At 42.3% G+C, this 25,814-nt stretch overlaps 1 protein-coding gene across 1 annotated transcript in view; it reads right to left on the reverse strand.

Moving 5' to 3' along the window:
• The window catches only part of TMEM104 (transmembrane protein 104), a 529,892-nt gene that overhangs the window by 499,305 nt on the left and 4,773 nt on the right, over positions 1–25,814 (reverse strand). The window contains exon 2 of the mRNA XM_069654861.1: positions 5,729–5,813. Coding sequence (XP_069510962.1) covers positions 5,729–5,773 — 45 coding nt within the window. The 5' untranslated portion in view covers positions 5,774–5,813. The remainder of the gene's footprint in view (positions 1–5,728; positions 5,814–25,814) is intronic.

Below are 25,814 nucleotides of genomic sequence, written 5' to 3' on the forward strand. Positions count from 1 at the left end.
CCCTCCAAGGTCGAAATGGTCCGGTGTTTCCCCATTCCAGGAACCCAGACCCGGTACCCGGAATGGGGGTAGCCATACCGCAAATAGCGGCATGGCTACCTCCAAGGTCGTAATGACCTACAATGTATTCTATATATTGACAAACGTTGCAAGTGTGTCATTTCAAAATAACATACAAAGTAGGCAATAAGGGAGAGCAGAGGCAGCACCTGGGCTGGTTGCCTAAACAAAACAATTAATGTTGAATTAAATGAAACATACTAGGTGATGAAGGGACGAGAGTGGGACCAGGCACAGGCAGACATAGCGACAATAGTACTACCTGCAGCAGAGAGGAGGTTAAAAAAAGCGGTTTCTATCAACACAGCATGATGTCAGTCACCATGAGGTCCCAAGAAGAACTCTGAAAAGCCAAGCCAGCTAGTAGACGGAGAGGACAGCAGAGTTACTTCAGACAGCTCCCTCCTGGACTCTGGAGCGAAGGCCCACTGGACCTGCACTGGGTTGTTGAGTGTCAGAGTTGTGGCCTGCTCCTTGACGATCCCAGGTGCAATGGCAGCACCTGCAGGGGCCTATAGACCTACCTACGTGCAGCAGCAGGTAACGTACCCCTACCTACCCTCCCTTTCCCCCTTCCCAGCCGTGTTTGCCAACCCCAGTTACAAACCAGCAACAGGTATTAAGATCCTGGTATCCAAATGAGTGCACCATTAATAAAACAGCCTTATAATTCCTATCCTCGTCTCAAACAGGAATAGGCGCGAGGAGTGTGGGGTGGGAAAAGGGGGGGGGGATGAGACAGGCAGAGGCAGCCTTCTGCGAGAGAAAGCCTTCTGCGAGAGAAAGTCAGGATCCAGCTTTCTGCTAGTAATCTCCTGCATTCAACATAAAATTAATAAATGGGGAGCAATTTCTGCTCCCCCGCCTGCAAAGCCAAGTGTGTGTGTAGTCTCCGTTTTAGGAGGCATGGTAGGGGGTGAAATCAGGAGCACTGCACTTCTCTCGGATGCCAGTTAGCGGGAGAGATAGGGACATGGTGGCGGCAAATTATGTGAAAGCGCAGCCATGAGATTCAAATAATGTGCAAATGGTGCCTGTCCCTAGCCATGCAATGCCAATACTGTGTATAAAGCAGGAGTAGCTGGGCATATTGTGGAAATACCTGGCAGAGAGTATCCCTGGCATATGCTTGCAATAGGTTTTTGTGCATAGCAATGTAATGGGATATCTGCCAGATGATAAGAAGACATGGCCAATCGTGTGAACGCCTGGATTAGTAGGATGGCAAAAACCTGCAATCTTTTGAGTACCTGGTTCATGTGTGCACGCTGAGGGATATCTTATTACCACCGAGCATATGATGGTGCGATTTTAAATGTATCTTGTAAATCCCTGGCGATACAGAACAGACTTTCAATAGCCCAAACGCATTGGCGTTTTGTGCGCTTATAGCATTTTCTGGGGCTCAGCGAGTGTGGAGGATTCAGCCCACAGCCACACTGCATTGAGTTTAAAGTGCTGCTCCAATGATGCAAAGACTCTCCTGGCTTTCGCAGCGAAGGACTGCATACTTAACGCAAAGATACCGTAGTAGGGATGATAGGACCAGAGTGTTTAATAATCGATAAAATAAATGATATTATACAGAAGTTCAACTTAGTGGACTGTTACCCAGGCATTCCAGGGCAACATTACACAGTTTACTAGCCTTTGGAATAGTCCATCAGGTGTGCCATTGTTGACCTGATTGTTTTAATCAATAGAAAATTAAATCTCATGGAACAAAGAATAAGTTCTTATTAAATAATTGTTCCACAAGCTAAAAATGATTTTTTTGTTAAAGTCTTAACTATCGGATTTAAATGTGCATATTTTTTGCATTGCAGAGGCATAGTTCTCAGATTCAAACAAGTCTATTTTGACTAACACATTGGGTGCTGTTTTTAGAATTTTGGCTCCCAATTGAACTGGGAAAATAGGTGCCAAAGTTGCGGTTATTTTAAATAGTATGCACGCATTTCTCCAGAAAAATGCATTTCGTAATGACCCTGCACTATTACTCCCCCACCCCTTTTCGATCGTGGTTTGCAGGCCCCCTAATTTGACTGTCCACCCAACCCCCATCTAATTTTGGGGCTAATGTCCCATCTACAGAGCATGTAAAGATGCTGGTATTTCTAATGTAGGGCTATTATGTTAGTAATTACAGCCCCTTTGTCTGTCGAATTGAGACATATATTGGATTTGATACTGCACTAGACACTTTATGGGCACCCTCAAATATTGCTTTGTGATGCGTTAGAGCACCCCCTCGATTTATTATCCCACTTAAAACACTGCCCTTCAATTGACTGACAACTATTTGAAACCCCTCGCAAAACTAAAAGAAACATTAAGAGCAACACAGCACACTTCACCCGAGCAAATAGAACGCAGCCATTTACTCTGCGGCCTTAGAACTGTCTTTTAATTGGACAATTGCTCTGTTATTATGAATGCTATATATGCCATAGTGCATTCTACTGGAAAACCAGTAGGTCTTGGTATGGACTAGGCAATGGTGGTACAAAGCATGTTGTGGCCGTACCTTTAGCGGTATTGCAGTTTACTCTGTATGTTATGTTCTGCAGTGGCGCAACATCATTGAGCTGATCGGGCTCTAGCCAAGCCTCCACCCCCCAACATGTTGGGCTATTGACTCGACCTGGCTGACCTACAGAGCCGTGGCCGGACCAACAGACAAAGGGGCTGCAATTACCAATGTAACTCATTTCACCGTTAGCACCTGCATTCGCATGCATGCATACATACATTTTTAGGCAATTGAAATTGTGATGTGGGGTTAGCACTTGCATGCCAGGGGAGTGATTGGAATTGTAGTGGCAGCATAGGAGAAAGCTCGTACTCACAGCAGTCCTTAAGTGGGTGCTTTCAGAGGTAAAGGGCAGAGTTAACAGCTTTTAACCTTCAAGCTTCACCAGAACAGTCTCATTGGAATGTGTAAAGAAGTTAGATGTCCCCACACAAGTATGTTTGCCACTCCCACACATTCTCTGAAGTTAGCGCCTCCACCAACTTTTGAAGGTTTAGCCCCCCAAACCTGAAATGTTACCCTAGGTGCACCCCTGGAAGGGGCAAATATGAGAGTTGAGGAGGGAAGCCCTTCCTGAAACTGGCGGCATTAAGGTTTTACTGTATCTGTGCACATGCAGAAGGATTACTTGCACTAACACAGTAAAACTAAAGCTGCTATTTTCAAGACTTCCATCGCCCAAATGCTCACATGAGCCCCCTCCCCACAGATGCGAGCCAACATATAATGACATTAAATGTACTTTTTCAAATCCCTGGGTAGGGGCTGTGCGCTTGGTTTTTCTTCGGCATATGTGTTATGTGAAAGTCACTAGAATAGCATTTTGGTACAGTCAGTCTAGTCATTTATTACTGTGGCATGACCTTATAGGTACAATTGTTATCTACTTTGTATGGCATGACAGTATTTTACATCATTTGAGATTCTTTTTCTTAATATTGATTGGTCTAAATACCATTAGTGCGACTGAGACATAAGTGACTTCTACGACAACACTTGCAGGTCGATGTCTTGCTTTTTGGCTGACTGACACTCCACATTTCTTGACCTCCTACATCCCTAAACTTCTATAAAAGGTTGTATATTGTATGACAAAGTTACGTTGGAGCGCCAGGATCCCCCCCTCTGCTGAGTTAAAGTAAAATAAATGTATGTAAGAAGAACTATAGCAACTTCTTGTGTCTTGGTGAAAATGTGTGACTTTCCCTGGAAAAATATTATTTAAGATAATGGCTCAACACGTGTGTGCGTTATACTGCGATAACCACACTATACTGTAATTTCACAGGAAGGTTATCATACCGTAAAAAAAACAATACTGTGGCATCCCTACGTGCTCGTTACATACAGAGGACAGCTACTACATTGTGCACATGTAATTATAGAAGGATAAAGTAAAGAGCTAAAATAAAAATAAGAGTTTTGGACTAAGGGAAAAAATAAACTACCAAGGTTCTTCAAGGAGAGACATGTTCTGAATCTTCACGTAGCCCCTGCCTATCTGGCATCAACCATAACAGGAAATTGGGTGACGGAAGAAGTGGTTCCATGTCCAATTGTTGACTGGCCGAGCCTTCTAAAATGAAGACTGTTCAAAAGTGTACCTTTGAAAGGTTGACAGGCTATATTTATAATTGAATTCGTTTGGTGTACTTCGTTCTCAAGTAGATGCTTTTCAAATGAAGCTGTTTTTTTAAAAGGATGGTTTCTGCTCCATATCCACTTCCTACTAAACTAAATTTGTAGACACGTTTTGGAAATAAAATGTGAACACTATGTGTGTTTAAACTAACCCTTATCCCTTTACTTAGTTTACTCCTTGGTTATCACTTTTTGGACTTAAATTCTGCCAGGCTGAACTTCAAACTGGTTGCCTTTACCAGGCTCATTAGGTCATCGCTGCCAGATGTTTACCTTTGAACTAATGTGCAAATAAGGTAAGAGTACCCTAAAAGTGCTACCTTGAAACTAAAGTTAGTGATGGGGTCATGTGCAACATAAACAAACATGGAAGGAAAAATAGCTACCTAGTTCAGGATTAAGTGGCAATTGATTGGGAATTCCTACAATGGCAATGTCTCTGAATTATTAAAGATCTACAACCCCCCTCCTGGACTGGTGCCAAATGTGCACATATGTATAGGTATGGCATGACTAAATCATTTTATTACAGAATAATCAACTAGATCATTGAGCTGTACATGATCAGTCCCCCGGACACCCTGTTAAATGCATGTATGAATGTAGATTACATAGAGGACGCCCAAGGCTAACTTTTTATTGCATTTCATATATGTTGTATTATGCTGTGCTACCCTCTGGAGTTCGGTTTTTGCATTAGACAATTGTTAAAGTAAATAAAGCTGCCTCAGCCTACTTCAAGGCAGCTAGGGGGAAAGAGGAGAAAGGCGGGGGGAGGGCAGAGTTTGAAAGAGATATCAGGGTAGTGACAGTAAAAAGAATGAGGATGCCACTGCGAATTACAACGGTCATCAAGCCCAGTAAGAAACTAACATTAACACAGAAATATCCCAGGCAAGCAGTCCTCTTCTGCACCAAACCATCAACAGCACTCCCCCTTTTACTGTGCAAAAGGCTCTTCCTCAGCCTTAAATGGATAAATTTACCATGAAAGGCCATAGCCAAGCTGAGGTGGAGAGAGGGAGAGATGGGAACAAAATGTTCTGCTCATATATACAAAGCTTGGGAGAGGACAAGGTCATAAGGGTAATGTCAACTACAGCTTAATAATAAGACCCAAAAAAGATGAAGACCATCTGGAATTGTTAAGTATCTCTGGGAGATGCCAGTCTAACAGAAGAAATTTTAATCCACAATAGTTTGAGCTTCTGTGTGAAATTGCTGAGGTTAGAACTGGGCGTCCGCCAAAGAAAGGGATGCTGAGAGCACAACTTCAATGGAGCATGTTTTTGTTCGGAGAATTATTGCATGGATGATCAAACAATTTCACCAGAAGACTGGTGTGTGCTTTTTATGCAGAACTAACGATTTGTAATTTTTGACAATGATAATTTGTCCAAAAATCAACATTTTATCATTCTAACAGTTGAGGCAAAATTTACAATAAGTAAGAACAAAAGTACAAGAACATGAATGTTAATTTTTGATACTTACATAAGGTGAATAAAGTTCTCCCGTCTCAGTTATATCACCTGCCATTTTTGCTAGGAACTGGAAAACGACAGGTGGACCCTAGAACCTACAAGTGGAGCAAAAAGCAAGATGGTCAAATCATCATGAGTCTCCAAGGGAAACATCTTATCCTCACCAGGTAATCAACTTCGTCCTGCAATGCTCCTTTTGCCTCTCTTACCCATCGACCTAACCCAACCCTACCCACTCGTGTATAAGCAACACCCCTGTTTTCCATCCGTTCTTCCTCAACGTTTGTCAGCACGTGGCAGTGCATCCTAGGATGTCTGGTTCCTTCAGATGGTGGATAAGCAAGGGGAGGAAGTGTGTGTCCACCATTCCAAGTTTGCACTATTGTTGGTCTTCAGCAAGTCTGGTTTCTAAAAAGGCACAAGATGGGACTAGAGCCAACACTACTGGGCTTCCCGTCAAACTATAAATTAGTTTCATTCTTGAGAGATGTGATTTTACAGTCCTATTGTCAGATACGGGCTGTGCAGCATGAATCAATTAATGGTAAATGTGCCATGGGGACAATTTAGACTTCAGTGGCTGACCAGCCCTACAGATAAGCGGTGCATCGGCTACTTTTACTCCCTAATACTCCCAAAAAAGAAAAAGTATGGAGTACAAATACGCCCAAAAAAAATACGAAACTGTCTCATAAGAGCTTGTCCCACTGCTTTCAGCCACATAGTTCCATGGATACGTTTGGGACAGTATCATACATAGTGCCATAGCAAGAAGCTGCCATTATTGGCTGATCAGGAGAGGTAAACATGCATCTATTAATGTGCATGAATAATTAGGTGTAAAGAAATAGTTATTACAAACATTTCGTAAAAAAATATTATTACTCTTATAAAATACTCACTTTGAGAATGGGACGTGCATTTGTACTCTGGTAAAAAATCATGTTACTGCCAACTTCAAAAAATTGTGAGTACAATACTCCCACTTTTATCTGGAGCACAGAGTGGCTCTAACCATACAAAATTCCAATTCTTCAGGAAAAGTGCTAATGCTGGGTTTGATAACTGTGTGGGGCAAAGGCTGGAACTGAAAAGGTGTATGTACTCCCCTAGCATACCGCAGCATTATAATATTGAGTATGCACTGCAAACTGGTTAATCTGCATTTTTCTATGATAAGTTAGCGTGGGCTAATCTATTCATCCATCCATTTAGTATAAGCTATGTTTAGCACTATAGTTTGTTTTGAGATATTATGGATCGATATTTGCCGAGATCGATATTTGCCGATAGCCATGTAAAAGAATAGGTTTAGTTTGTTATTTTGTATACCGCACATTCTGTGTTTCAAAGCGGTAGAATTGGATATATTTCTTGTCCATTATGAATCAGGCTTTAGCTGAGTGCGGCAAATGTGTTTGCAGTTAAACAGTGTGTGAAGAGGTTTTCATAAACTATTCTGTCCCTTGGCAGACTGTTAGATATAGGGCCTCATTACGACCCTGGCGGTAAGGGGTTAACGCCAGCGTTAGCTGCGCCGACCCCTTACCGCCAATTCCGAGTTCCCCTAGCGCCATGGAGGTTTTAACACCCGATTTTAGCGGGTGTTAAAATCCATGCCGCTAAGGGACCATGGAGTTAATTACGCCACCGTAATTTACGGTGGCGTAATTAACGCCTTCCCCACTCCCATTATGCCCTATGGGGCAAAAATGGGAATGGGGAAGGGTAAATGGGGATTGGGGACTTACCGCCCCGCCAAGGTCGGAATGGGGCGGTAAGTCCGCCAACCACCATGGTGTAAACGTAGTTTACACCATGGTGGTAAAGTCACGGCCCAGGCGGTAACTTACCGCCTGGGTCGTAATGAGGCCCATAGCCTTGACTGCTTTTGTTTTCGTTCTGCAGAGAGTCTTTCTGTCTCAATGCGAGAAAGACAGGAATGTTAGCATATCCCAGTACAGTCCACGGCTATGCTGAAATTATGTATGTAAGCAAGTAGGTTGCCATAGACTGCTGTCTACGGATGTAAATGCAAAATGCATCATGGGTACAATGCTATTCTGTATAACAGTAGATTTGCTGTTCTGCTCAGTCTCAGAGAGTGAGAGTGAGTAGTTTGGTAGAGCAGTTGGGAGGGTTGGGTTTGCTAAAGCACTCCTTGCTAGAGAGTGCCGATTGCTTGATAGTGATTAGTGACTATTGCCATGCATAAATAAACATGCACTCTTACTATCCATTTTCTGTGTCTTTGTGATCTTATATTTTGTTTCCTCAGTATAGTATTTTTAGTCTCACAGTTTTGGGATTTACTGCACATGTCCTTGCGCTGAAGTCTCTCTGCCTAGTGTGTAGCGAAGTTCGCTTTCACATATCTCGGGTTTCCTTTTTGGCATATGTAAGCGGGTCATAGGCTCCCGCTTTCTTAGGTAAAGCGGCTCAGGCAAACAAAGTCATCATACTTAAGCGTGCTCGCCTGCGTCAGACCATGTGTGAAACTTGGAGGAGTATATTTAGCTCCACTAAATGTATCACTTTATGCTGTCCTTCCTGATAACCCTTTCATACATGTGAGAACGCAGCTGGTATCAAAGACTAGAATAGAGTGGCTTTGTGCCCCGATTGTAACATTGTTTCAGTACGATTCCTTGCCCCGCCTGGACCTCACCTTCAATTGAAATGCATGTGTTTGGTGCACAGAGAGGGGCAGGAGGAGATTCTCACTTGTGTCGAGGTCTCGTAACACCATTGGTTTGTTTTGTCCTGTTGCTTGCTTTTTTCTAATAAGGTGCTTAACAATCCACCGGAATGGCAGTGGTCATTTCTTCCACAACAACCGCAATGGGCAATGTGCATTTTAAAATTTTAAAGCTTAAAACCTGGCTCACAGTAACTGAATGGCTAATTTGTTAAACAAGAGGTCAATTGTAATGCTTTTAAAATTGTTCAGAGCTGCATGTTATCCACATAATGCAAACAAAGAAAATGTTGCCTGCCTGTTCCAAATAAAAAAAACAATAAAAAAACAAGCAAGCTTTATTGATAATATATCCAACCCACAGCAAGCTTTACTGTCAACACAATTTGTCCCGGAATCACATATGTATAGGGCAACCAGCTCCCTCTTCTTTTCTTGCATTCCATCACTTACAGATCTGCATTTATAAGAGAAATTCAAAACTAGGAATGGCAAAATGCAGATAAATGCATAACTGAGGATGCACCACTCAGACTTGACATTAAGGGATGGTTCGATCTCCGCTTTAGCTTGATAGGCGCTACATGGCGATTGTTACATCTCAGATCATTAAAACTGCAAAACATCAGTTTAATTGTGCTCTGCACCTTGTCAGGAAAACAATGCACGCAACTCAAGTTTTTCAATGTGAGCAATCCATCCAGTCCAGATAGGTCTGGATTTATAGTGGAAAAAACATACTGTACGGGTACACCGATACAATGAAAGAAAGGCAGGGACATTGTGCGAGTAAATCTATATATCTCTGCTCTAAAACCATGTAACTTGTGGTGGAAAGGTTAATACAAGTCTAAGAACGCAAACTGCTGTTGGTTGGACAGAGACAGGTCACACATTAAGGGTAGCGAGATAAGCCATACCTTGCCCAATAGGTCAATTCCAGCACCTCCACGTCGACTAGGTTGACATGCTCCAAGTATGCCAGGGCTACAGCTACATGATAGTGGTTGTGTGCCCGTTTTCCCAATGGATCGAACCAGTCCTTATTCTCATTCTGATGCCCTTAGAGCGGCGAAATTCCTGGTTTGAGAAATCTTCCCACGATAGGGAGTGCGTGAGGTTCTGCGGTCTGACAATGGCCCTCACTTCGCCAATGAGATGTTTCAGCACATCACAAGCTTGTTGCGAATACAACACAAATTCGCTAGTGCACATCACCCGCAAGCAAATGGGATGTTTGAGCCCCTGAACGGACTGCTCAAGGAAGGCACCGCCAACATTTTAAAAAAAACCTCAATAAGAGTTGGCTTCACTGTCTTCCATTAGCACTATTCGCGTTGCGCAAATAAACCAGGGTCCGACCACCATTTAGCCCCACATGATGTGGTGACAGGACTGTAAATGTGACTTCCCCTGGCTCCTCCGACTAGGGCATTAAAAAACAGGGAAAAGAAATAAGTATTGGGTCAGGTAATGTACGAATACACTGCCTTCCTTGATGGCCAGTGCCTTTTATTTCTCGTCAACTGCAGGGACAACAGGAGAGGCCTGAAGCAAGAGAAGAGAACAATGACAGAGGACTTTTTAAAGCAGCCACCGTTGTATCCGGGGGACAAAGTTCTACTAAGGAACTTTACACAAAAGCCACGTTTTACTAGACCTTACACCAAGGAGTAAGTCACTGATTAAGCAGTGAAAGTGGCAGAGAAAAATACTTGAATCACCTAGGATACATCAAGCCCTACAAAAGCGGTGGCCTCTCCTAGCACCAACAACGAAAGGGCCAATGATTCACAAGCAAAAAAAGATTAATTGCTGCAAACAATCTCAACCCCGCAGGACACACCCTACGATTCGTTCCAGAGCAGGAAATATAGGGAAAGAGCTTCCTAAACATCTAGAGTGAGGGTACACGGTTTATGATTTTTCTTTTTGCACACTGACAGCATTCATCATGAAGGTGCGACTGTTATTACTGCATTGTTAGCATTGCTTCATGCTTCCCCGTGATCCTCATCCGAAACCTTCCAAGGCCAATTTGTCCAATTTGTCAGGAGGTCCAATAGCACAAGGCGACACCATCCGAATGTATATTTCTGTGTCTTCATAGCTTATTTGTCCCAAGTAAATCCACACATGGAAAGAGGAAATATATCAGTACTCCAAGACCCCAGAATAAAAGCTGTGTGGAAACAGCTATGCAATGGCGTCTATTTCATTCACGTAGGGTGAATTGATAAAATACGAACACAGTAACACTGGTTTTTGCGCATTTCAGGCGGATAACTGATATCAACAAACTACACAAGGTGTAAGTGATGGAGGGCATTATTAAAATAATGATTATTATGTCTGGTGTCTTCTCATGTAGTATTTTTTCCCCTCATCTTTAGGCGTGTATCATATATTGCTAGCAATACTGCTGTATCCCCCTACTAACACACCCAACCTTCAGCAGGTGGAAAGGTAAGCACAAAAAAAGAGGTAGATGCAGTGCATATGCAGACATGGGTGGGGTAGATCTCCATCTCACTGATACTGCTCTAGTATCTGATAACGCATGGTACAAGTAGGTAAACAAACCACTGGACAGGGCTGCAATGTCTGCTCAGTAATCCCCTATGCCACGAGTGCCACCAGAACGTTGGTAGCAACTGAAATACCAGCAGCAAGAGCACAATGCCTTAGGTACCTGTCCATGTTTACAACCTGAGGAAGATTCCAAGGGAGAACAACAACATTGAGATGGATGTCCAAGACAACATTCCCCTATGAAGATAGGTATATAAAGGACACTTCCTGGTGAACAATTAACTGCAACTATACCAGGCTACACAATACATTAACTGACGGTCCACAGAAAGGATAGACGAAACAAAAAATAACGCTGAAAGAATTGCCATGTCCTAAGAAGGGCCCTCAAGGAAATCAGGAGGAAAGCTAGGATGTTGGGAACGACCACAGATGATTGTGTATGGCCAAGAAGGACAGGGATGCATGTACAAAGTTACTGACCATGGTGGATAATGAAGCTGGGCCAATTTCCATAATATCACTGAAGAAACTAGCATCATGTTTCCAGAATGATGGTGCAGTAAGGGTTATTGATATTTTATTTCTATCACATTCATACACAAGTGTTTCACTATTGAGAGAAAACAAAGAGTGCAAGTACACAGAAAAGCATCCAGCAAGGAAGGTTGGAACGGCAGTATTAATGGATCACTATTGGGCAAGCGGATCCAAGGCGTATGAGAAACTGCCACCCAACCGTGGAGGATTATGTTCATTGGTACATAGCTATACACCAGCACTAGTAGTACCACTGAAGGACATCAAAACAGATGACTTCTCTAAGTTGGACAATGCAAGAAAAAAGGTCAGTATAAGTGAGTAAAGTGAAAAGAGAGAACTACTTCTCATCAGCATCAGAAGCATCACTGGACGACGCGCCACCTGAACGTAGATTGTTCAGTAGGCCGGAGATGTTCTTTGCGTCAGAAGTTCCAGCTGTACAGACAAACGGAAAATGGCTCCAGATTACGAGATGAGAGCTGATGCAGACAAACCCTTCTGTAAATGACTGCAATGCAATAAAAGAAGAGCTCCGAGCAGTAAGGTTGATGGCTCTCCAGAATAGTTATGTTCTAGACCTTCTCACAACAACAGAAGGAGGAGATTGCGCCAAGATCGGGAGTTCCTGTTGTACATTCGTGCCTGTAAGCGATGAAGCAAATGGCCCACTGACAGAAGGACTGTCGAAAATGCACGCCAAGAGGGAGGAAGGAGGCAAAAGGAACAGGAAAAGATCAAAGCTGTCTGCCTTATATATTTTCATCGATGCCAACAAGGATGGCAGACGGACTAAAGGACTAAAAGTATTACTAGGAACACTAATAGAAGTACTAGTAGCACTATGTGTGATAAAGATTGCATCACACAATGCTGCAAGAGGACAGAGGACAATAGGGATGAAGGTTATAGTGGATATAAATACAAACGACAAACAAGATAATATAGTGGAGGAGAGAAACAAAATAAGGACAAAGATAATGGAGTGCCCACTGTTCCAGACTGAGATAACATTCGATGACCCTGTGGACAAAAAAGAAGTACTGGTCCCAATGGGTATGGTGCACCCAGAAGGAGATTGCAGTTACAAGACATGAAGTTTCGATACCCTTGAAAAATTCTATGGACATCTTGGAGGAATAACGAAGATAACAGTGACTATGTTTGGTTGACAAGTCGACCAGAGGGGGGACTGAAGAGAGGGTCCCTGGAATGCCCCTCTTGACCCCTATAAGCAAGACAGGCCGAAGAGCCAAAGATGTAAGATGCCAGACACTGTTTGGACAGCCTCCAGGAGGGCCAGTGACAAATGCATATGCAAACAGATATTCTCTCAAGCATTCAAACCTTATCCAGCTAACGTCATCACGGACACAGGTGCCCCGACACTGATCATACATCAAGGTGCCTGACTGTGCTGACATCATTAGAGACACCACGACATAGTAACGTTAGCCATGAAGCAAACTTTTATCAGTGCACGAAGTTACATGGACACACACGAAGAACATGCTTAAACAGTTCTGTAGATAGAGGATAGACAGATGATATATATATATATATATATATATATATATATAGCAAGTCCCGGTCTAAGTCCTGCTTTGCCTGCTCACGCTTTTGCTGGTGATTTCTTCGTGTTTTGTGCTTCGTGCACGCTGAACTTGGATCTTTTGTGACATTTGCAATACAGCGACCAGAAGGCATTGCATGTAAACTTCTGTGGGCGGCTCCATATAACCGCTTTCGCGCACGCACCGGAGCAAGTCCCGCTTTGCCCGCTCACGCTGTTGCTGGTGATTTCTTCGTGTTTTGTGCACGCTGAACTTGGATCTTTTGTGACATTTGCACTACAGCGACCAGAAGGTGACCTTCTGTGGGCGGCTCCATATAACCGCGCGCGCACCTGAGCAAGTCCCAGTCTAAGTCCCGCTTCGCCGCGCTCGTCGCGGCAAAGGTTTGTTTCCCTTAGTATTACAGGTTTTACTTCGCTCTTTTAAGCACCGAGATCGAAATCTCACTCTCTCTCATCCATGAAACGAGGCATAAACTCTTTGAAAGCCGGAATGCAGGCGGTTACTGCATTACATAGCACAAATGCTGTGAGCAGATCCCAGACCTTTTCTCCTGCAGCTACAAAAAAACCACATCTTAGCTCTACTCCGCGCACAAGCGCCATAAGTTCCACAAAGAGCAGAGCTGAGCTTCTTCTAGGAATGGACATTCGCTCCTTTTGTAAGGACTCTACTCGTGTAGAAAACACCACACGAACTACTGGAAATCCTTCAGCTACAACCCTTGGACATCCGGTGTTGGCAGCTACGGACTTAAAAGACCCTTCGCATGGACCTGCCACGAAAACCAGCACTTTTGGGAAAGGTATAAGTGGTCAAAAAATGCCCCAAGATGCTGTGGTAGAGGGCACAAACGGCGCAACTTTAAAATCTGTGACAATGCCTGGCCCCTCAGTTACTTTTGCAAAAGAAAATGTTTCCCTTACTGATAGCATCATCTTAAATATTTTAACTGGTGTTGCGGTTCCGCCCTCTGATGCACTTAATAGTTCTGTCTCATCAGTAAGGGTTACATCCATTGCTAAAACATCTCTCAGTCCTGTTCTGCAGGACATACCTGTAATTGAATTAGACACAAATGCCTCGGCTTTTTCACCTCACACCATCTCTGAAAACCTGTCTAAATCACCTACACTTTTCACAAATGTTAGTGCCGTTAATTCTGTCACAAACTTGTCCTTTACTGCTCCGACCCCCAGAAAAGTGGCTGCAAAATGCTCCACTGATGTTGGTGGCACTGAATCTCAGACTGTGAGCGCTAGCATTGCCCTCACATCTATGAATAATGCCATTTTAGCACTGGCTGAGATGTTTGAAGTTTTAGTTATAAAGGCTGAAGTTCATTCTAATCAGCTTGACCAGTTACTTGCTAACCAATTTATAATTTCAAATAGACTTGAGAGCCTGAGCCCCCAGAAGCAGTACCAATTACTAAAAAGTCTGTACTTTCTCAGACATCCCTTTTTGCTGTCCCGTCTATACAAACTTATCAGCCTATACCCTTCATACTTGATCCTATAATTGACATCATGGATAATGCACATGAAATAACTGACCTCCAGAAGAAACCCACTTACTCTCTTTTTGAGGCAAAAACCTCCCTTCCCGTTAAGGGGGGATTCGTTCCCAAAAAGACTCCCTTGTTTAATCAGAAAAAGAAAACGAAAAATATCAAATCTGTATCTAATCGCACTTCTCAAACTAAAGCCTTTATTAATAAGCTTTCAACTTCAGTTACTCCCACTGCTTTGGCCTCTCAAGCGATCACAAGAAAATATTCCCAACAAATGCAGGCAAAAAAAGCTAAGACATGTCCTGCTCCTACTGATCCTGTTATGGCTTACAGCCCTTTGAGCAAATTGATAAGTGTGGCTCATCAGATGTCTCAAAAAACTTCCATCAAGTCAACACCAAGCTGCCCCTCCTTTAATGAGTCCAGCACCTGTAATCCACCAGCAAATAGTTTCAATTTTAACGCCTCTATGACTCAGAGCTTACTAAACGGAGAAAATCGTCGCACAGAGTTAAGAAAGGCAGTTGATGAATATCTGTCCTCCAAATTTGTCCCCAAAAATCTAACTTTTGCATTGCCGGCACCAGCGGTTTCCCATAAACCATCACCCTCAGTGGTTCCGATCTTGAAGAAAGCCAGTGTGCCGGTCTCGACTGATGCAGCGTTTGCTGGTTCTCTGGCGCCTTCACAGAAGGGAGAATCTGATAACGTCCCTAACCTTGTCACTTCTGATGACATAGAAAGACTGCTGCAGACAATGTTAAGCAAGTTTTTGGAGGCGTCCACCGCCTCTCAATCTGCCCCACAGCCGAAAGCATGTAATATTTCTTATCCATCCCAAATGAATTACCACCATCAGCTAAACAGAAACACTCCTCCGTGCGTTTCAAGCGCCCGGCGGTACATTCTTTGACCCTTAGCTGTCAGCCTTTGCCTACCAAACAGTATAACCTTAGTCGGGCCTCTGTGTTGTCGATTTTTCGTGAGATCCCTGAGCTCGATGATATTGGCACCATAGAACTTGTTGAGTTTGCAGACCCATGAAATCGGTCCTCTGTAAATCTTTGGATCAATTCGAGGGTAGTGGTAAATGCTATTTGGGCTGTGAAGTCCCAATTTGTTGATGTTGGCTTTACCCTACTCCCGACGCATCACATAGATCATCTATGCGTCAGCAGGATGCGCTCCCGATCCAACATTCAAACAAGTCCCAAGTTCGATCTGCACAACCCTGCAGTTGTGACTGTCAGAGCAAGCAATGTTAGCTTTCAAATCCCTTAACATCAGATCTTTCCTTTGTCAGCTGGAATTCTAGAGGAAATCGGCACTTATTGAACAATTGTACCTTGCATCTGTCGGATCATGATGTGATTTTGCTCCAAGAATCCTGGTTGTCCAGTCCACCTTCTTGGAACAATTTTGATGTTTGTTTAGTACCAGCAGTGAAGCACCTCTTGGGACGTCCAACCTCTGGTTTGTTAACAGCTGTCAAGCAGTCTTCTGGCCTAAAAATCGTCCCGTGGTTCTGTCCAAATGATTTTGTATAAATGTCCAGAATTGTGGGGGTAAGCCTTTCATGTGCCGTAATTAACATTTATTGGAACCCTATGGGCATCTCTGATGACTGTTTTATGGAATCGATAAACAAGGCCTTCGATATCATCACCTTAGATGGGCGTATAGATCTGATTTACTTAGCGGGTAATTTAAACTTACACTGTTTGGGTCCTCACTCTAAATCTGAGCAAAAACGCCTTGACATGTGGTTAACCTTCACTGAATCACGCAATCTCTACATGTTAAATGGTGCCTTTCCACAGGATATTCCACCTAGACCTACCTGGCATCATGCATGTAGTCAGGGGATCATTGATTTTACCTATGTCAACGTGCATATGCTAAACATGGTTACATCTTTCAACATTATTGAATCAGAAGTGAGTGATCACAACATTTTGCACACAACCTGCTGTTCGAATATGACTAGACCCAATGCTCAACTGTCCTATCTTAAGGGGTCCTATGAGGTAAATCCTGCTAGAAATCACCTAACGTGGTCTGAAAACTCCTTGAAAGCCTTTAGGCTACACTATCATGCTGAATTAAAGAGTAATGCTGTGAATGACTTTCCGTCAGATATGGTGTATTATGATCTAATGCAGCTATTCCGACCGAGCTCTACTAAACACAAACAGAGACAAACACTGCATTTGCACATTACCGATCATGAAATCAGACTAAAAAATCTATGGTTCGGGCTGAAAAAAGGAAAGCCTTAAAGCTCCCTCCAGACCTACATTGGGCTGCCCTGTCTCGCATACAAACTAACTATAGGAACTGGGCTAGAGGTATGAAGACCAAATTATTCCAAACTGATGGAAGTTACACGTTAGCATCTTTGGCATCTAAAAACTCTTCCAAGTCTTGGCATATTATACAATCGAGCAATATCAGGCCACCAGGTTGCCATTCAAACAAATGATGTGTCAGAGGATATGTGGGTACGCTATTACTCCGACTTATTCGCTATCCCTCGAGCACATCCTTCTGCTCCTGTTTTGAAATCTGAGCTCCCGTTCCATCTATGCTTTGAGAAAGAAGACATTTTATATTTCATCAATCAAGTTAGCAACTCTAGGGCACCTGGCCCTGATGGCCTCTCAAATATGCATTTGAAGCAATTCCCGGATATCTGGGCTGACATTTTACATCTTATCGATCAACACCTCGCAAAAAATCCCGATATCATGGAAGCAATCAATTGTCATTCCGATTTATAAGAAGGGTGACCGTGCCGACCCGGCCAGCTATAGACCCATCTCATTACTTGATGTCTCGGGAAAGATTTTTTGTCATCTCATTCTAAGAGAACTGAACGATTGGACAAAGAATCATTTCAAACGAGACCCCGTTCAATCTGGTTTTGTTAGTGGTCTCGGCATGATCCCCAACATAATTACCATCAATATGCTCAAGTCTCAATATGCCTCCAGGAAGCAAACTCTATACTTTGCGTTTATTGATTTCCAGTCAGCTTTCGACTCCATAAATCGTGATCTTCTTTTTTCTAAGTTAAAAGCACTTGGTTGTCCATCCTCACTCTTGGCCTTAATCATTCATTTACACACGGACACCACAATGAGAGTCAGGCTTACACTCGAAGGCCTTTTGTCTGCCTCTTTTCCGACATTTGTGGGACTTAAGCAGGGACGTATACTGGCTTCCATACTGTTCAACCTTTTCATTCTTGATATGGGTCTTTCATTCTTGGGAATCACAGCTGACGCTCCGGAGTTGGGTGGCCAGCGCATCCCATGGATGCTTTATGCCGATGACCTGGTATTGTCTTCTCAGACTCCTAGAGGCTTACAGAATTTGCTAATTGCCTTATCAGATTATGCTGAGACAAATTATCTAACAGTAAATTTGTCCAAATCCCAGATCCTGGTCTGTAGGCCACTTGGTAATTGTAAAATTTACAACGGGTTATGGTCTCTGCAACAAGAAACTATGGAAATTGTCTCAGAATACAAATACCTGGGCGTTTTTATTCAAAACACAGTTTGTGATGGCAAGTCTCTGCATATGTTATACTCAAAATTACTGAGTCTGATATCCCAAGCCAAAATTCTTGCTCATAAGTATGGGAAATTCACTCTAAAACATATTCTGATGTTTTATGAGCAGAAGGTTGTTCCCATTCTACTCTACAGTGCTGAAACTAAGTTATATTCGAATGACAGCACATGGAATAGATTGGAGGCTACCTTTTGGAAAAGGGTTTTGTGTCTTCCGAATTGTTCGCCCCTGCCCATATTACGGTTCGAGCTGGGTTTGAACTCCCTGCATAGCAGAGTCAAATGGAGAATGTGCTCCTTTTTTCGTAAAAGCCTCCTTGGACTGGCCAACAATAACATTCTGAGCATGGTAGCTCGCCATCTGTCTGTTTCCCCTGCTGCTTTTCCTTCAAAATGGCGAAATTTTGTTTTGGACACCCTAGTTGAAGCCAACATCTCTTTCCAGCTCCTTATTGAAAATCCGGTTCATGCAAAAAAAAAGTTTTATTACTGGGATTGGATCACAAATTACGATCTGTGTATGACATACAGAGACTTTGATGCCAACCTTTTTGGAACAAAATGTTTGGGACAGGTGGCTAGCTATCTTTTGAAATGTCCATCTGCAAACATTCGTAACAAACTATTGCGGATGAGGCTAAACTTATGGTTGACGAGAGAAGTGCTGGTCAGGCGTAAAATTATTGGTGCTGACCTCAACTTCTGTCGCTTCTGTGAGAATCAAACTGTAAAGGAAACTCATAATTGTGTCGTGCCCTAATCTAAAGGCTATTCGAGAGAAATTTTGTAACAATTTGTTGAGTTTGTATATGGAAAAGGATGAGATATGGAGCATTTTATTCAAGAGTGTCAGATTCTCAGTTATAAAGGCCTTGGTACATTTTTTAGAAGCTGTTTTACCTGAAGAGATACATACCTAATTTTGTCATATTGCTAGTATAGCATAGAGTGGTTTCTGAATTTAGAACTAATTATCAATACCTTGGCCTCGTTTTGCTTGTTACCCATTTTAGTTTTTCATTTAATTGCTCCTTTTTAATCTCTTTTTATCTCATTTTATGTGTTCTAATTTGCAAACTTTCTCCTTCTGTATTATGTTTGATAATATTGTGTTAAACGAAATTGTTATTTTTTATTTTGTCAGTGATTTTGAAAAGTTGAATTATTCAGCTATATCAAAAATAAAAAAAAATAAATATATATATATATATATATACACACACACACACACACACACACACACACACACACACATATAAATAGTCGAAATGCAGAAATGCAAGCAAACAAGAAATGCAGAGCAAGCTTGCAGACGCTTATTAAACTTACCATATGGAACTACAGGTTTGTATAAGGGACCTGAAAGAACCAAGATACTGCTAACATGCAAGACGAATAGCACAGTAAAAACATATAGAAATTATAACACAACTATAGTAGAATTACATGAAGCCACAAACCTCCAAAACGAGAGACGAAGCAAAGTAGAATTAGGCTGCACGAGGCACCAGACCAGGACTAACAGCCAAGGTCAGAGACTAGAAGAACATTCCTAAGCCTCATAGACAAGGAGCCACCTGCAAAATAGCAGAATAAATCCTCGCTAATTGCAGAACAGAAAGCTCAGTTTTGCTGTCTTCACCCACGTGGTGCGGCCGAGCCGAACAATGGCCATTTACTCATAGTGGGAAGAGGAACTGTTCTCAGCGAAACAGACACAAAGTGATACATGTGTTGTTTTACAACGTTGCAACCCTGTAAGGCAAAGTGGTAATACTGATGGCAACAATGGGGACACACAGTCTTTCTCATCACTTTGAGAAGGTGAACAGAGCGCTGAGAACATAGCTGGGTCCCAGGCCTGGGGAGATCAGCTCCAGCCAATCAGGGAGCACAAATCCTGGGTGGATGGCAAAGGGCAAGGGCCAATGGTAATCCTGCAACCCTGCAACAATGTAATAGTTTCTGGGGAAGGTTCAAGCAAACCCACCTGACATACAAGGGCCAGTCAGATAACCTCTATATGTGCCTGCTATAGGTAATACCACCCTAACTACCCAATCATGCATGCTCTAAGGTTTTTGGGGGAAGAGCCTAGATTTGTGACATCAGACCTCGACAAAAGGCCCGGACACGGGCTCAGGAGCTGTGACTGCTGGAGAATTCTGTTTTTCCTGTATGAACCCTGTCTGTTATGGAAAATAAAGGACAGTTCTAACTTTCTCTTGGCTGAGTCCTCCGTTTGTATGCCGGGGGAGTGTTTGTTGGGCACTGGGTGCTCTGCATGGTGACTACATAGTGTGAACCCCGGTCCTCACTGGCATACCTAGCCAACATAAGGTGTTCACAGGAGCATGGTGGCAGAGTTTTTGTTCTCTCTACAAGTCACCAAAAGGTGCTGTGATTACTTAACATGATAACTACTATACTGACCCCCAAAAGGATTATACACATGCATCCAACCATGATTGGAACATGGGACTCAACCCACTGATCTACCTTGCCATCAGTCTTCAATGCTAAGGTATATGCTCTTGCAAGCATCTGAGTAAACCACACTGTTTAATCTTTAAATAATATGCACATGTAAGTATTTTCACCAAGGTGGTCACCTTCTCAAATAGTCACTCATGATAAATCAATGTAGGTTGCTGTATGTAATAAATAAACTGTGGTTTCCTTTCCTTGCATTGCAGCATGGAGACAGATATATTTTAATTGATTTACTTTGCTGGATGGCCTTTTACTCCTTTTGATGTAAAACTAAAGATGTGATGAGATATGGGGGCGGGGGTCATTAGGAGAGTGGCCATATTTTTGACATAAATATCACCAAACTCTTAAAGATTGACAATATGAGTAGGATTATTAAAACATTCTTATAATGTGCAGCAAGCCCATAGGCCTTAGTGCGCAAATATAACAAGAGACAATACGTACAGTACAAGAAAGAGGAGGATCAGAGTCAAAAGAATGCAAGATCCAGGTAATCCATGGAGGGAAGTCTAATCTTTGGAGTTAAAAAGATAGGTCTTACAGCATTTTTTAAATTCGGAATGCCTGAGATATTTTTCAGTTTGGGCGGGATGGAGTTCCAGAGGCCATCGGCAAAAGTTTCAAAACTGGTACCCCCGAAGTTCTTTAACGCGTGTATTGGCTGGTGTAATTTATTAAGTCTTTTAGAACAAAGGAAGCATGTGGCTGGGGTATTCTGTAGCATCTTGATCAGGTAGAGGGGTGCTTTCCCTGCAAGACATTTATATGTCAAGGATAACATTTTATGGGAGATGCAGTGGTGGCCGGCAGCCAATGCAAGGATCTCACAGCCTGGGTAACATGATCATTTCTCACCAGTCCACAAACGGCTCTGAGAGCACCATTTTGGGCCACCTCTAACATTTTAATATTGTTTTTGAAGATCAATGCAAGACGACGGTTGCAGTAGTCAGTTCTTGAATTTATAAGTGCTGTGGCCACCATAGATTGGCCAATGATATATATGTTTTAATCTGCCTAATCAATTTTGTTTCGTAGGCACAGGAAGCTTTAATTTGTGTAACATTGTTTAAGCCCGAACAAGATGGACTCCAAGCGTTTTCACCCAGGGACTTATTTGAATTATGCAGGCCGCAATTTTAAATTGGCTATAGCGAGCCTCTAACTTTTTAAAACATTGACTGGAACCTACCAACATCAGTTTGGTCTTTTTAAAGCCAACGAGTTGGTGGTCATTCATCCCTGAATCATGTTTTATGTCTGATTAATCATGTTTGTGTCCTTCTCGAAGTCACGCATCAACTGAAAGATCACCTGGGTATCGTCTGCGTAATTGGTATATTTAATGCCGGAGGTCGAAGGTTAAACAGGGAGGGGGGAAAAGAAACCCCGTGAGGAGCCACACAGGATAACAATTCAGGAGATGCTTCGAAACCATCAGAGGCCACTCTGCCCATCCTTGACCCCAAGAAATATGCCATCCAAGATAAGGCAGGTTCAGAATAATTTTTCCAACCTCTGGATCAGCAAGACATGATAAACAAGATCAAATGCTGCCAAGAGGTAAAGCTACCTGGCCGGAGTCCACAATGTTAGCTAGGTCAGTAAGCCGAGCATATCCGTTTCCGTAGCATGCGTAGCAATAAAACCTGACTGTAAAGTGCTCTATATTGCTTTATCTATATGATCCTGAAGCTGTAGGTATGCAGCCCTGTCCAAGATTTTTAATACAAAATGGACGTTGGTTATAGGGCGGTAATTACACACAACCCCGGGATCTAAGGTTTCCTTTTTCAGGTTTGGTGTAATCAATACGTCCTTAAGGACAGGAGGCATCACTGATATAAGAAATGTAGAGTTAACTATCTTGGTCATGTGAGGGGCCGGGCAGCCAATAGCATCCTTGATGATGCTGGCCAGACACACATCTCCAATGCAGACAGAAGGACTTTTGACACGATTTGTCAAGTCATCCTCTGGAATTTGTTCAAAACTAAAATCGGGAGTTAGATTGTGGTGCACATTCAGGCAGTCATTATTGACCACATTGCTACGCATATGAAGGGAATTCATACAGGGTGCGTCAATTGTAGCTCAATGAGATTCTATTTGTGTTGGATTTCAATGCACCATGTATTTATTTTATTTATTTGTTCACCAAGGACATGCATCTCATTGGATGGAGCAAGATTTTTTTTTATCAATGGACAAGCCAAATCTGCATAGGTTTCGGGAGAGACCCTGCAAATATTTCTAACTTTCGTTTCTAGCCTCGGATGAATGGTACCTTTTTTACACATTGGTAAAAGTGCAACGGTGATCAAAAAGTGATCAGTCTAGGGGCTGGTAGAGATAAACAAAGGTGTGGCAAGAAGATTGTGAGTAAACACTGAATCTAAGATATGTCCCTCTTTGTGTGTGAGGTACTTAACTAGCAGGGAAAACCCAATTGCCAGGAGGGCAGGCAGTCAGCCTCAAGATTATTCTTGTGATCAGCCCACTAATTAAAATCAACTAGAATTAGCGTATATGTGGAGGTCTTGGTAAAATCGCCTATTAGGGAAATTGTTCTTCAATTGAAGGTGTGGTAATTGGCGGTCTGTAAAGAACAAGAATAGTAATATTATGGTCTATACTTAATTTAATGAAGGTATATTCGCGGTTCTCTAGTGTAGCTTGGGTGCACATATGTGCTTCAAACGTATCTCTCAGGATAATAGCGGTACCGCCGCCACTACCTTGCATGCTAAAGAATTTCTATCCTGTAGGGATGGACAGAAGGGCAGCATGATTTGTTGGGTCATTGAGCCAAGACATTATGTCCAGTCTTGGTTCACAATCAGATCTGCCACCTCTGTAGCGTGTTAGAACGAGTATTTAATAAGGCTGTTTTTAATCTACCATTTATGGCTGGGTGAGGAATGGGAATTGTTTTTTTAATTTTAAGTACAGGCTCATTTCAAAGGTTTCTAATACTCTAAATGACGTGCTCCTGAATTTCTTTATCAGCGTTGTCTCCATCCTGCATAAATAAAGGCGTTGCTAATGACAGTATCGTTCATTTGCCATTGTTCAAACGTACTGTGCTCCGGCCATTCCACTGCTGCAACCTGTGTAGTACTATTATTTTCGTCTATGCAGGTGATATTAGTGGTATTTCTAAAGATATTGCATGAGATACTAGATGTCAGAAAAGGTGCATGATGCACCATGAATCGCTCCACAATATAATTCTAGCGAGTATGTTTATAAAACATTCGCGCATCCAAGGAGCCGTTTGTGGGTTGCTCTTAGCAGCCTTTATGGCTTCTAGAGGATGCATGTTAATGTAAGTAGATTAACCAAAGTGGTAGTTTGCGGATATTGCCAAATCGTACAAGTAGCAAGTATGTCTTCACTGGGGATTTGGAGGAATTCCTGCATATGTGGTAATTCCTCCAGGTTTTGAAGATAAAGTATTGGAGCCATTTCATCCACTTTACCTCCAAACTTGTAGTATGGCAGTGGTAAAAGTGGCGGTAATTCTGCGATTGCACCACCATACTCGTAAAGACCCCCATAGTCTACTGCCCGCATTCCATAGTCCAATCTATAGAACCAGGAAACACACACTAAAATCCCAGCTTCTCCATTAGACCAAAGTAAGTGATAGTGGCTACTTTACACCACAGTGCCTTTGTTTGATTCCTGCCAAAAATGGTTATTGTCTTAAAGTGATTCTTTTTAGGTATGCACTACACAGTAATTCACTCATGCATGGCTTAACAGACTGCAGCGTTGAAATAAATAGAGTATTGAGGACCATTTACATAGTGGATTTCACAGACTCAGGTGTTTCTTTTGTCACTCATAGCTATATCAAGTTTGGATCTTGGGTTGGGGACTGTGGAAGTAGAGGTGCTCTATGTATGTAGACATTCTTACAGCGTAAACTCTTGAAATAAAGCTCTATTCTAAATTATGATACTGTGTTCCCGTGTGGATTTTTATTGAGATTCTGTAAACGGAGCACAATAGAAGGCAGCGAGTCAGGATGACTGATACGCTAATAAATAAAAGAAGCCACCATCATGCAAGGAGCTAAACCACCTGCACTATTTCTGCTGATGCCAAGTAGGCCTGCAGTACAATGGGCACAATGGCAACCAATATTTACACCTTTTGTAGAAGCAAGCTGAGGATCACGTTATGCTCCAGCTAGTAATGAAGCCATGTTGTTAAATTAACTAGAATTAGATGGACAGTGCCTACAGGATTAAATCCTGACCTGCCTTCAGAACAAGGATGAGGATGAATATAAAAGTACCAGTAGACTGTCCAAAAGATTTACAAACAAGGAAAATAGTGTTGCCCTGCCAACACTTTTATATGAGAAAACAGGACTTATCCGAAACAGTGGATGATTAATGTACAAGATTAAAAGGAAATGCCGAAATTCAGCAACTTTGGAAACAATGCAGAAAACACGTTATGAGACATGCTCAAAGTACAAATCAACAATAACAAAGTAAAAGAAGAGTTCATGCAAGAAAAGGAAAGAACGTTGGACACGGTGATAGACTGTCAGCGGGTCAGACGAAACCAGTAAAAGAAAAGAAATAGCAGGAAGGTCAACTGTCAAAAAGAATGCAGTACAGGCGCAAAGAAGAAAAGGATGTACTACACAAAAGAGGCATTTCAAACGACTCTTGAATTAAGCTTCCGAACCTTGAGAATGTCACAGGTGTGGCAGTGTTAAGCATCTGTCCAACAACCAACAGAGAGATTACAAGGTGGTAGATATAAGCGCTGATGGATACGAAACAAACAAAAAAACTCAGACGTAGAGGACCACAGAGTGTTAGCAGTACAATAAAGGGACTAAAAAGGAAAGAAAAAGAAAAAAAAAAAAAAAACACATACTGTGACATCAAAGTTGATGGGAAAAAAAAACAGAGCAATGGTGGGCTTTGGATCTGGCTTGATAATCACCACATAACTACAAGAGAATGTTGGTTATTGAAAATGTCCAAGTAAAAAAGACCAAAGAAATCCTGAAAGTCTTTGGGAGAGCTATTGTACCTGTAACAAATGCCAAATGGAATTAAAAGGATGCACTGCAAGAACGAAAGTATGATATATGATATGATGTGGCATTTATAACGCGCCTGTACACAAGTGTTACT

The sequence above is a fragment of the Ambystoma mexicanum genome, chromosome 3q, assembly GCF_040938575.1.
Source record: "Ambystoma mexicanum isolate Mex_15411 chromosome 3q, UKY_AmexF1_1, whole genome shotgun sequence".
Classification (NCBI taxonomy): domain Eukaryota; kingdom Metazoa; phylum Chordata; class Amphibia; order Caudata; family Ambystomatidae; genus Ambystoma; species Ambystoma mexicanum.